The sequence below is a fragment of the Mesocricetus auratus genome, unplaced genomic scaffold, assembly GCF_017639785.1.
Source record: "Mesocricetus auratus isolate SY011 unplaced genomic scaffold, BCM_Maur_2.0 Super-Scaffold_100004, whole genome shotgun sequence".
NCBI classification, from domain to species: domain Eukaryota; kingdom Metazoa; phylum Chordata; class Mammalia; order Rodentia; family Cricetidae; genus Mesocricetus; species Mesocricetus auratus.
The window spans coordinates 40,390,379-40,403,001 of NW_024429189.1; the positions used below are offsets into that span (position 1 = coordinate 40,390,379).

At 45.4% G+C, this 12,623-nt stretch overlaps 1 protein-coding gene across 2 annotated transcripts in view; it reads left to right on the forward strand.

Annotated features, from left to right (window-relative positions):
* Positions 1 to 12,623, forward strand: part of Itga6 (integrin subunit alpha 6) — a 66,133-nt gene that overhangs the window by 23,354 nt on the left and 30,156 nt on the right. For both annotated transcript variants that reach the window (XM_040745567.1, XM_040745568.1), the window contains exons 2-5: positions 4,722 to 4,846; positions 6,451 to 6,530; positions 7,676 to 7,931; positions 10,299 to 10,430. In XM_040745567.1, coding sequence (XP_040601501.1) covers positions 4,722 to 4,846; positions 6,451 to 6,530; positions 7,676 to 7,931; positions 10,299 to 10,430 — 593 coding nt within the window. The remainder of the gene's footprint in view (positions 1 to 4,721; positions 4,847 to 6,450; positions 6,531 to 7,675; positions 7,932 to 10,298; positions 10,431 to 12,623) is intronic.

Genomic DNA, 12,623 nt, shown 5'->3' on the forward strand with positions numbered 1-12,623 from the left:
AAGGAAATGAATTATTGCCAAAGACAATGAAGCAAAGCTGCTATTGTCTTTCAAGTTTAAAGAGAACCCCAGTGTTTAGAGCATTTGATTGGGACAGTTATACAGAAGTAGACCAGCTGTTGTTGTGGGAGTTGTGAAAATACGAGTGGCTGTGTGGCCAAGTGGCCTTCTTGGTGGATTTTAGACTCGTTCTTCCAGACTATAGTATTGGGTCCAGAACCCTTAGCCTGTAGTCATGATCTCTCAAGACCTCCATTTATGTCTTACTCTGAAGCACTGCCATACTTGACATTGCCTTTCACAATGAAAAAGTTTATGTCTCACTGTTAAAGATGGTGCTGCGGTTTTGCATCTTATTTTAAGATGCTCTTTAAATTCTAATTTCTATGTGCATGAGTGTTTTGTCTGCATGTGTAATGTATACTAGTTGTGTGCCTGGTATCTTTGGATATTAGAAGAGGGCGTTGGATCCCCTGGAGCTGGAGTTATGGATGGTTGTGAGCCACCAATGTGGGTCCTCTGGAAAAGCAGCCCGTGTAGAAAAGCCCTTGTCTTGTCTTTAAATGTTTTCTAGTGTGTTGAAATCTTCAGGGAGTTATTTCAGTACAACTTTAGAACTCGGTGGAAGGTGACCATGGTGACTCAAGTTAATCCAGTCCTGGGAGGCTGAGGGAAAAGGGTGCTAAATTAGAGGACAACCCTGTCTCAAAAATCTTACCCCACCCCCACCCCGAAAACAAAGGAGAAATAATAAAACCCGGTAGAAGTATCTTTCCACTGGCTCTGAGGCAAGCAGTGTGAAAAGTGACTTTTCCTAGTCCACACTACACTCTTGCACCGTGTTTGTAGTCTTTCCTTCTTTGGACCTGATATACAGGAATAGACTTTTGGATGCTATTCTGTTAATTTCCTCCACTTCCCCCCCTACAAGGCTGACTCACTTCCCCACCCCCCACCCCCACCGCCTGAATGCAGAGCTGATGCTGTAGGTCAGGCTTCTGCTGAAGAGAGAATCTGAGCAGCGTTGACACCTGCAGTCCTGGTCCTTGGAGTTGGCCTGGTCACTGTAGTGGTGCCACAGAGCACCTGGTTCTCTCACTGAACCATCTTGGCAGCCTGGAGCCCAAGCCATTGTTGGGAGGAACCTGGAGGAAGCTGGGATTAATGCAAAAGCCAGATTTTGGCACGGGTTGAAGGGTTGATTGGAACAGGCTATCCCTCTGACACCTACAGGCACCTGGCAGCTCAAGAATCAGCATGTGCTTAGCATTAACCCACACTGTGACCTAAAATGACCTAGATTAGAAGTAGACGGCTGTCCCTGGTGTCATTTTTTTGCATACTGGCTTAGTTTTGCTCATTTATTTGTTCTTCACAGGCATAGCCTCAGCTAATGGACTGTGACCTTCTACGATTAGGGCCCATTCCAAGTGGGATTAAGAACCTTTTTTTTTTTTTTTTTTTTTTTTTTGCTAATTTCTGGATGAAGCCTCCGCCAGTTGCTGAGTATTGGGGTGACTTAACACACACACTTCTGGGACCTGTTGCCCCAAGGCTGGGATTAGTACGATGCAGCCTCGGAATTGTAGAGTTTTGCAGAGGGCACCCTCTGCTGGTGAGTGCTCCCTCCTACAGCCTCCCCGGAATCTGCTGAGGGCAGCCCGGTGCCCCCCTCTTCCATTCCTCCCAGGATGAATCCAAAATGGGGATGGAATGCTTAAGTGCCCATGCAGGCAGAGCCCAGGGTAGGCACCATTTCAGGTCCCATTAGCCTCCGCAGACACATGGCTCTTATTTTGTGGTTTCTCCTCAGATTTGTCTTCATCTCTCAACAGCCCTGCTCCTTCCTTTCTTCATTCTTTCTGCTCTTCCCATGCATGTCCCCTTCCCCGGGGTGAGGGGGAGAAGGGTTGGAGAAAGCCATGGCTGGGCCTGCTGCTGTGCATGGGGCAGCCTCCACAGTTTGGTGAGGGGTGTGTGTGTGTGTGTGTGTGTGTGTGTGTGTGTGTACCTCATGTGTACAGGTGCCCATGGGGCCCAGAAGAGGGCTTTGGACCCCCTGGAGCTGGAGTTGCAGGCACTCTGCTTGGTGCCGGACTCCGAACTCTGCTTCTGGAAGAAGAGTGTGTTAACCCAACTCTCCAGCCCTGCTACAGCTTTTCATGTTGGAGGGAACCTTGGAACCCCTGTCCCCTGTAGGGACCCAGAAAGGCTCAAGAGATGGCTGTGTCCCGAGGCCCTGGGGCTTCCTCTGATGCCTCTCCAGCCTTCTCACCAGGCCGTCCGTCTCCAGCCCCACTCACATCACCAGACTCCACTCCCCTACGGCTTTTAGCCCAGCACTTAGCCTGTGGATCGAAACCCCCATGCTGGGGCTTAAACAACCCTTTCATAGGGGTCCCATATCAGATATCCTGTATATTAGGTATTTGCATTGCAATTCATAACAGCAGCAAAATTACAGTTACGAAGTGGCAATGAACATATTTTATGGTTGGGGGCGGCCACAACAAGGAGAACTGTATTAAGGGGTCAAGGCATTAGGAAGGCTGAGAACTTCTGGTTTAGCTCCTTCCCCGGAGGCAAAGCCCGTTTGCCTGCACTGTGCTGCCTGCCCTTGTCCCTTCTGCTGTCACTTCCTGGGACACTCCTTCCACAAAGCACTTGCCCTCTTGATGTGTCTACCTCCATGTCCTTTATGAGCTGCTTATGGGTCAGGCACTCCCACAGCTGAGTGTAAGAGGGAGGCCATTCCTTATGCATCTTGGAGGCAGGGATACTGACTGAAGGAGGAATGGGGTAAACAGGAAGAGGCCTGCCCGCCACACTTAGCAGCCTCCTCCGGTGTGTGTAAGAGGAAGTGGTTAGAGAGGAGGAAAGAACAGTCTAGGACCTCTGAGCCGCCCTCCTCTTGGCGGTTGGTTACCTTTACCCACTGGCTAAGGTTGGGTCTGGGCTCTTTCTCCCCTCAGCCTGTTGGGAATGAATGGGTCTTGAATCTGTCACCATTCAGGGCAGTTTTTATTTCGGTGTGCCGTTGGTGTAAGTTGGCTCGATCAGCCCAGTTTAAAACTTTCCAGGTGTTGAGTTTTGCTTCTTGGGAAGCATCCTGAAGGATCGGAGACAGGGCTGGGTGATCTTTGTCCTGGCTGGCACCTAGCTGTGAGACCCAACCGCTTCATAATCAACCTGTGAAGGCCTTCGTTTCCTGTCAAACCAGAGGGTGTGAGCTCCTTACCTTCTTTTGTGCCTGTGGCTAGGCTCACTGCTTGCTTCTCCTGATCCCCAGCCACGGGGTCCATCCCGTCTGGCAAGCGTCTAACCCTGTTTACCTCACAGTCTAGTCTCATCTCTCAGGACTCTCAGCCTCACTCAGATAGATCCATGGTAGGTCTCTGCAGACCCCTGCAACTTTCTGTTGATTGAGAAATTTGGGGGGCTGGGAACAATCGCTAAGCCTCTACCTCCGTTCTGTACCCCGGTGTGCGCAGTTTTGCCCTTTCAGAGGTGCAGGATAGACTTGGAGGTAGAAGTTGGCAGTGCAGCCTGCCTGGGGCTGTAGGAGGAAGGGCCGGCAGTTGTCCCTACAGGAAGCCACCATTGTTCTCCTGGGCAGCTGTAATCCCCTTCCCTCAGTTGCACCTGCGACAGGGTGTCCACTAGTACACCGACTGACTTCTTTTCTGGGATCCATGCCAGCAAGCAAGAGGCAGTGGGGATGGTCAGGGGTGTTTGTTTCTTCTGCGCCTGGCTCTGCAGGCTTCCCGTGGCCAAGTGTGGCCTGCTCTCTCTTCAGAGGGTCTGTTGTTTGTCCTGGCCTCTGTCCCCAGCCGTCTTTCCACTTCCAGCCTCATGCCCCCCAGCTCCGGCCGAGCTGCTCTGTGTGGTCAGGTGTGTGCCCTTTCTGTGTCTCTTGCACAGTTTGTCCCGTCATCAGGCAGACCCCAAAGGTTGTAAACCTGAGTCAGCTCCTCTGGGTGTGAAGTAACAGCTGGCTGATGATCATGACTTTGGTTTAGGAGCTGCTGCTCAGGGGCAATCTGGGGTGGAAGGGAAGAGGAATGTATTTCACCCGAAGCTGCCGTTTCATCCCACATCCTTTATGGGAGACTGGGCGGAACTTGTATTGGGTTCCAGTGAGGCAAAACATCAAGCATTGCACCCTAAATGAAGGCAACCTTTACTCGTTAGTTGTATCCTTGGTAAAGTCGAGGAAGGAAGATAAGGGAAGAGGCAGGTTGCAAGAGTCGTTGAGTTACGCCATAGGCAAGCGTTGGATTCTAAATCTGTGGAAGCTGCTGCAAAGCTAGGTGTAGTCTAAGATACCTGGGGGTGGGTGGGGCTGCCCAGTGTACTTACCAGATGGAACATGACCCGGCTGCTTCTCGCCCAAAGTTGGGAGTGTGAGTTGTCCCTTTGCGGTCCGTTTTCTGCGCTTGCTCTATGTAGAGTGTCTTCCAACACCAGAGAGCACCCAGATGCTGCTGCCGATTCTGGGAGGGGCAGGTTTGCATTCCCTTTGTTAGAGATACTGGGCGTATCATGCCTCAGCTGCGAGGCGCATCAGCCTGTGCTGCAAGAATGTTTGTTGTCCCCAACTCCTCAGCTGCTGAGCAGTGTGTGGACTGCATAACAGAATAATGTCCCCAGCTCTGGGTTCTGGCTAAACATTTAAAGTACATGGCATGTAAGTCCCTTAAGTCTTTCTGTTTTGTCCCCAGGTTGCTTGTGGGGGCGCCTCGGGCGGAGGCGCTGCCCCTGCAGAGGGCGAACAGAACAGGGGGCCTGTACAGCTGTGACATCACCTCCCGGGGACCCTGCACGCGGATTGAGTTTGATAATGATGGTGTGTTCTGCCCCCCCCCCCCCGTTTGTTTGGCCAGCCTGTCTGTACCCTGCTTCCCTTGCCACAAGCCACAAAGAAGAGTTACAGGCATTGATTCTTGAAGAAGGGCCCACTTTTAATTCTGTCAGTCTTGACGGTTTTATTTGCCCTGGAAATACTTTTCTAAATCACACTGAAGCTGGCCAATTTGCTACCTTTGTTTAATCAGGTTTAGTTACAATGGCGTGTTTATGTTGCCACCTAGTGGTGCATGGAGACTGTTGCAAAATTGAATTCATAGCTGTGAAGAAAATTAAATGTGCCTATATTTAAGCAGTCAAAATATCACCTGCTGTTAAAATATTTGGGAGAAAGACCTGTCTATTTTTACTTATTATTTATTTTATTCATGTGTTTATTTTTGTTTACCTTTGTGATGTCCGGGACTCTGACCCACTGCTTGCGTATCCTAAGCAAGTGCTTTACCACCAAGCTGCAACTCCAGCCCTGAAAAACTTTTAAATATGAGAATACTCTAAAGTGAGAACATACCGGCTTGAATAAAATCTTCCTTAAAGACTGAGATGCATTAATTGATGAGATAGAGTACAGTTAAAATAATTTTTGAAAAACTTCAGAAGCAGCTAGTATTGGAAATCTATACGCACATTAAATGTAATGTGACAGTTTTCCCCCATGGGATGTTGAAAGTGTCACGTGTTCTGCTGTTGAGTCCCATACATGTCACTGTTATACAATAGGATCTTTTAAACAGCAGACTCTTACCCAGCTAAACCCGCTAACTCTGAAGGACAGGCTTATTTCCCTTTTAATATCCCATTTTAGCAGCCTCCGAGTAGCTGGAAGATGCTGTAATGGAGTCCAGATGTGTCACTGGCTAATTTACCTGGCTTCCCGTAGATTGAACAGAGCCATTAGTGTTCCGAGAGGCTTCTAAGAAGCCAAACTTGATTATTGCCTAAATAGACATGCAGGCTTCCATTCTCGTTTGTGTCCTTCAGGAATGATGTGCTGCTCTTAGGACTAGGAAATATTACATGTTAATTGCAGAAGACTTAAGAATACACAGATATGTAAAGAGAGAAGAGGCAAAATGTCAGTAGTAATCTTGGTATCCAGCCGTTCCCCCTAACATTTTGACTCTTGTGTAGAAAAGCAGAAATGTGGGGGAGTAGATTTAGGCTGGCATTGAAATGAGGACGTGGTGATCTTTCTGTGCGTTCCTGCTCCCCCCTCCCTCTTTCCGGCCCAGAAGGAGTAGTTTGCACTGCTACATGCAGAACTGGGGAGTGAGCAGACTCTGTTGGTTTAGACGCTGCTTTTCACATTGCCGCATCACAGGGCAGCTGTTGAGTGGCTCCGTCTCGCACCATCTTCAGAGGTCTTATTACAGGATTTCCATGAAAGAGTCACTCAACTCTTTCTCCCTTTCCTTGAGATAAGAAATTGTTTGGGGTTAAATGAATTTCCTGAGTAGTTAGTCGTGGAGTCCAGGCAGTTTGAACATGACTTGTTGTTGTGGTTGTTACTGTGCTGGTTTGGATAGTCTTCCCTTTCAGTCACTTGGATGTGCTAACTGTCTGTAACCGTGCTACTTCCCGCAGCGGACCCCATGTCAGAAAGCAAGGAAGATCAGTGGATGGGAGTCACCGTCCAGAGTCAAGGTCCAGGAGGCAAAGTGGTGGTGAGTGCCGGAAAGTCCACCTCCTCAGTGTTGGCTGGCTATGGGCTCCTGCCTCGGTTTACCTTTGAGCAACATAGGTCCTCAAGCCCAGAACAAGCCAAAGCTTCACTTCTCCCATGATGCCTGCTAGACCGTGAGTTGGTCCAGCAACCTGTGTGTGTCTTTAAAACTTCCAGAGCCAAAGAACTTAATAAATAAACATGTTTTGAATATCCCTAAGACGAGCTGCTCTTAGGATAAAACCAGTAAAGCCAAGAAGACAGTTTCTGCCCTGGCAACTCCTTGGTTTTTCTAGACAAAATTATCGCAAACCATGGTATTTGATTGTGGACAGTAAAATCAATTTTAGTTTTACCCCTAACCTCTTCAGATAGGAGGCGGCTTGTTAGGTAGCCTGGCTTGGAAGCACTTCTGGTTGGAATGTGGTGATTTTTGGGGGGGGGGGATGGGTCTCTTTTTCACAGTCTAGTTGCTATAACACAGTTTAAACAGAAACGAGAACAATGAAAATCTTGGTGAACTACTGGTTCTTACACAGTATGTGAAACGGACTTGGGAGGTACTGTCCTCAGACACTAGAATGTGTTACATGGAAGGTAGCATGAAGACCCTGTAGAAAACAGAGGTTATTCTCTCTTGATGGGGTCATTTCTTCTACCTTTTAGTGACAGGAAGTAGTCTGAGAGCACAGAATGTAAGATGTGCCTTTCTGCAAGGAGGTGACAGTACCGATGGAAAGACAAGTGTCTGTTTTCGCTGTTTACTTATCTCCTAAGAGCACATGTCCATGCTTCTGTCTAGAACAGAGTTATTTACAGTCACTAAAAGCCAATTACATCAAGACAGTGCAGTGAGGTGGCGTTGTCTTTGTTGATATTACAGGTGAATTTACAGGTGAGTTGCCTGTGGATACAAACTGGTATTTTAATATTTGGAATGGGACTTTGTTCTCTGAGAATAAGGCAGAAGTTGTGGGTCCTTTGTCTTGTAGATGGCATCTTAGTGAGGAATTTGCTGGTTTGCTTTGGGATTCTCTCCCAGGAGGAGGGCACGTTTTTTTCATCCTCTTGAGAGTTGACCTCTTTATTATTGCTTAGCATCCCAGGTCTAGGAAGTTTTAAGTAGCAGGATTTTACTGTTTGCAGACATGTGCGCATCGATACGAAAAGAGGCAGCATGTTAACACAAAGCAGGAGTCGCGAGACATCTTCGGGAGGTGTTACGTCCTGAGTCAGAATCTCAGGATTGAAGATGATATGGATGGAGGAGACTGGAGTTTCTGTGATGGCCGCTTGAGAGGCCATGAAAAATTTGGCTCGTGTCAGCAAGGGGTAGCAGCTACCTTCACTAAAGATTTCCATTACATTGTGTTTGGAGCCCCGGGCACTTACAACTGGAAAGGTATGACATCTGTATTTACAGAAACACATTAAAATATCAGTAAAATTCCTACAATATGTCCCATGGTTTAGTACATTTTAAGCAGGCTATAAGGTGTTTATAAAAGTGGGTAAGGCCAGGAGGTGGTGGCATGAGCCTTAATTCCAGCACTTGGGAGGCAGAGGCAGGTGGATCTCTGTGAGTTCCAGGATAGCTGGGCCAACCAGAGAAACTCTGTCTCAAAAAAAAGAAGAAAGAAAGAAAGAAAAAAAAGAAAAAGAAAAAAGTAAAATAACTACGGTGAATTGAGTTTTCTCTAATATAATAATTAGTAGGATTTTTGCTGTTTTATATTTATTACTTGAAGAACTATTGAATTAAGTCAGTGATGTGAACACTGAGTTGGAGTAAATGGCATACAAAAAGAACTGTGTTAACATGGGCATTCCATTGTATAGTACCTTAGAAGGTCATGTAAGCTAAAAGAACAGATGGCTGGCAGATTGGGGGGTGTTTAGTCAAAAATTCAAGGCAATTTGAGGTAAGGTTAGTTGGCAGTATTATAAGAGAAGGAGACACTGGGAAGGAACAAGGAAAATGACTCATGCTTGATCAGATGAGTCTGGTCAGTTCCTTCAATAAGTGTTAAATGTCTTTGAAAAATGAATGTGCTATATGGCAAGCTGCTACATCATAAGGGAATCTAGCTCTAATCCATGATGAAGAGAATCTATGGTAGTTTGGAAATAAAACCTTTTGAGAAATTAAAATAAACCATATTTCTATAAGCTGGGAAGAGATGACTACGTGGAAGGTTGAGGCATGAAAATCAAAAATTAAAGGTTAGCCCTGACACTCTATGAAGAGCCTGTCTCAGGACAGGACAAAGCATGAGTGTGTGTGTGTGTGTGTGTGTGTGTGTGTGTGTGTGTGTGTGTGTGTGTGTGTGTGTGTGTGAGCTGAGAATGGCCCAGTGCTTAAGAGCAAGTACCAGTCTTGCAGAGAATTCAAGTTTAGTTTTTAGCATCCACAATTGCCTGTAACTCCACCTGTGTGGGATCCAGCACCCTCTTCTGGACTCTACTAGCGACTGCAGTTGTGTGAACGTGTGTGCAGGAGTGTGTGTGTGTGTAAAAATTCTTTTAAATTTTAATTTTGAAAAGAGCAGGGCCAGTGTATAGCATTTGCATAGTATGTGTGAGGTCCTGGGCTTTCTAGCTTCTCTCCCCCCCCCCCCACATTCAACTGTTATTAAAAACAGTTCTTGAGAGCCCTCTTTATCATTCATTATGACAATAGGAAGTTATTTCCCTTGTTTCCACTCTGTCTCTGGCAGAGTGTTTCATATAACCAAACATCAGGCTATTTTGACCTAATTGAAAGAACATTTATTATTTAGAAATAGTTTTATTTTGGCAAGAGCAAATGGCATTATATTGTAAAACAGAACAATAAAAATACCCACCAGTTAGCTCCATTTTAATTCTTGGAAAATGTATCTTCTGACTTAGCAACACTAACTTGAAATGTCATGGGTTTGTTGTTATTTGCTTTTTTTGGTTTTTTGAGATAGGTTTTCTCTGTGTAGCCCTGGTTGTCCTGGAACTCATTATGTAGACCAGGCTGGCTTCAAACTCACAGAGAGCCACCTGCCTCTGCCTCTTGAGCACTGGAATTAAAAGTGTGCACCACCACCACCTATTGAAATATCACTTTTAAAAGGTCATTTTGTAATTTGGCATTTAATATACTGAAAAATTTTAAGAATTATAGAATCTTCTAAATATGAAATTTTGGTTAAGGCATTTTTTGTTGTTGTTGTTTTTGTTTTGTTTTGTTTTGTTTTTCGAGACAGGGTTTCTCTGTGGCTTTGGAGGCTGTCCTGGAACTAACTCTTTTGTAGACCAGGCTGGTCTCAAACTCACAGATATCTGCCTGCCTCTGCCTCCCGAGTGCGGGATTAAAAGGGTGTGCCACCAAGGCAGTTTGAAGAGCAAATGGATATATTAATTTTACTTTACACTACAGAAAAGGAAACTTGATATAGGATTAAAGAAGACAAAATAGTCATTTATTTCAAGTTCATGTCATTTAGAGTTTTGTTGGCTAAGCAAACATTCCATTTTCCATGTAGCTTCTTGGTGTTATAAAGATAGTTTATTCAAATGCATGGGTCATTTTCAAGATTCCTAGAGCAGATGTCTTTCACGTAAAAACTTGCATGACCATATTGAACAGTCTTGTATCGCCTCTTATCACCTCTTCATCTTCCTCCCAGACTTCTAGTCTCCTTGTTAACACAAGGGATGTTTATTAGGAACCATTTATTTTATTTTGTTTCATCTTTATTTTTGTTGTTGTTGTTGTTTTCCATTTCATTCCTTTTAGGGATTGTTCGTGTAGAGCAAAAGAATAACACTTTTTTTGATATGAACATCTTTGAAGATGGGCCCTATGAAGTTGGCGGAGAGACTGACCATGATGAAAGTCTCGTGCCTGTTCCTGCTAACAGTTATCTAGGTAGGAACAAGCAGAGGTACCATACCTGCTCTGTCAGACACTGCGTGACTCTCTCCCTCCTAGGGCCCACAGGCTGAGAATAGGCCAGGTGGGAGCCAGGGGCCTGGGCTCATGTTTTAACTGGATACTGGTGATTCGGAAGCAGCCTGCCTACTCACTTACTCCTCTGGCCTGAGCTTCCTCGAAGTCAGGGAGAACCTGCCGTCACCCGGAAATCATCCCTTTTGGAAGGGAGCTATGTCTCCTGAGCTGATGGCAGCCTGTGTAGGCGCAGCAGGCCCTGCTCGAAGCCTGGGTGTTCAGGGTAGGCTAAGTGACTTCCTCTCCCTTCAGAGCCTCTTTTAGACATATACTTAAGAGCTCCGCTTACAAAGTTACTTTCAAGTGGCAGGTCAGACTTCCAGGTCCTTCCTTGGTGATTGCCACTCTCTAAGGCCTGGCCCTGCGACTGCATTGGGGCTCCATGTCAGAGGGCCCAGTGGGTGACACAGGGCTCCCCAGATGAGGCCAGCCAGGACTGCTAACGCAGCTTGGAGGACACCCAGATTGCATCTAAGTGCCGGTTCCTTAACTTCAGAGGCTTGTTTGCATTACTAATGGTGTCCTAAATTATTCCTGTGCATTATGGTAATTACACAAAGGCTTTTAAAAGCTTTAATTCTTCGTGTGAGTTGACATAAAGAATAATTACTGTACATTTCTTGGAAAAATGTAAAAAAAAATCTTCTAAACCTACATAGTAACCTATTTTTAAAAACTGATGTGGGGGCAAAACACAAATGTACTAGAGAGAGATTACTGGAACAATGGAAGGTTAAATAAAAAGGAAAAAAGCCGATATGGGTAAGTAAATAATTCTAAGCTGTATGCTGGAGTAAAGTTACTCTAATTGTATAAATACTTGTGACCAGTACTGTGCATTAAAAAAAAAAGAAGCCCTTTCCAATTCAGACACCATTCCCACCCCCTGTTCAAACCCGATTGAAGAGGACGTTTAGAGCAGCTACTTATTAAACCTGTTGTGTAAGAGTCAGGTACCATGTTCAGTGTGTTACTTATTATCTACAGTACTGCTGAAGATTGCCACCCCTCCCTGTGTTTACTGAAGGAACTGTTTTCCAGCTCAAGGTCACACCATTAGCAGTTCCCCAACCGAGACAGAAGACTCAGGAAATGATGGGTCTGGACAGTAGCTGGGTGCATGTTAGTGGCCTTGCAAAGCAAGAATGGATCTCTGGACAAGGAAAATAGCAACAAACCAGTATTTTCCTGGGACGAGTTAACCAGCAACCTCTGTTTTTCATAAGTGCTATCTAGGGATTATTTTATGATGGGATATACTTAATACTAATTGTTCTGGCTAACAAACCCATAGTTTGGTCTTTCAGGTACCCCTAGGGTTTATAAACACACGGGCAGATGGGAAGGGTTTTGTTTGTTTGTATCCTCCAACACCTTTACCTCTTTGAGAATGGGTTTCCTCAAAAGTAGATGTCTGAGGAAGAAGTCAAATGTGTGCTGTTATGTTTTGATGGTCTGTGCGTGAACGTCACATTTAAAAAGATCAGTGGGTGTGGGACCTAGAACGATCTGCTGTGGAAGCCAGCAAGGAGCGCAGCCCTGCCTCTTACCATGCGTAATTGCTTTTCTCCAATCTCTCCTGTCCCGTGCATGTGTACAGGCCTGCTGTTTTTGACCAGCATTTCCTATACAGATCCTGATCAGTTTGTTTATAAAACACGGTCTCCCAGGGAGCAGCCTGACACATCCCCTGATGTGAGGATGAATAGCTACCTAGGTTTGTGACCTCTGAGATGACAAATAAATTGCCTTGGTCATGGTCATTTAAAAATTTTTTTTGATCCATACAGAGCATAAATCTTCCTATTTTCTATTTCATTTCCAATGTAACACATACAAAAAGCATGCCGTGTTCAAGCTCAGTTGCCAGATGGTTTTCAGCACTGGGTTCAATTATATTGCCTTGCTCTAAACTTGGGGCTCATCATATTTTCAATTCACCTTACAATTTGAGAACTGCAACAGTAGCGGTGACATTTTTTTTTATAAATAAAACCCAATAAAAAGGGTGAGCTTTATGTTACCTCCCTCTGGCATGTTTATAGAGAGAGAGACTGGGTTAATTTGAAGAGTTTGGGCAATGGATACTTCTGTTTGCTTTTCTAGCAAATC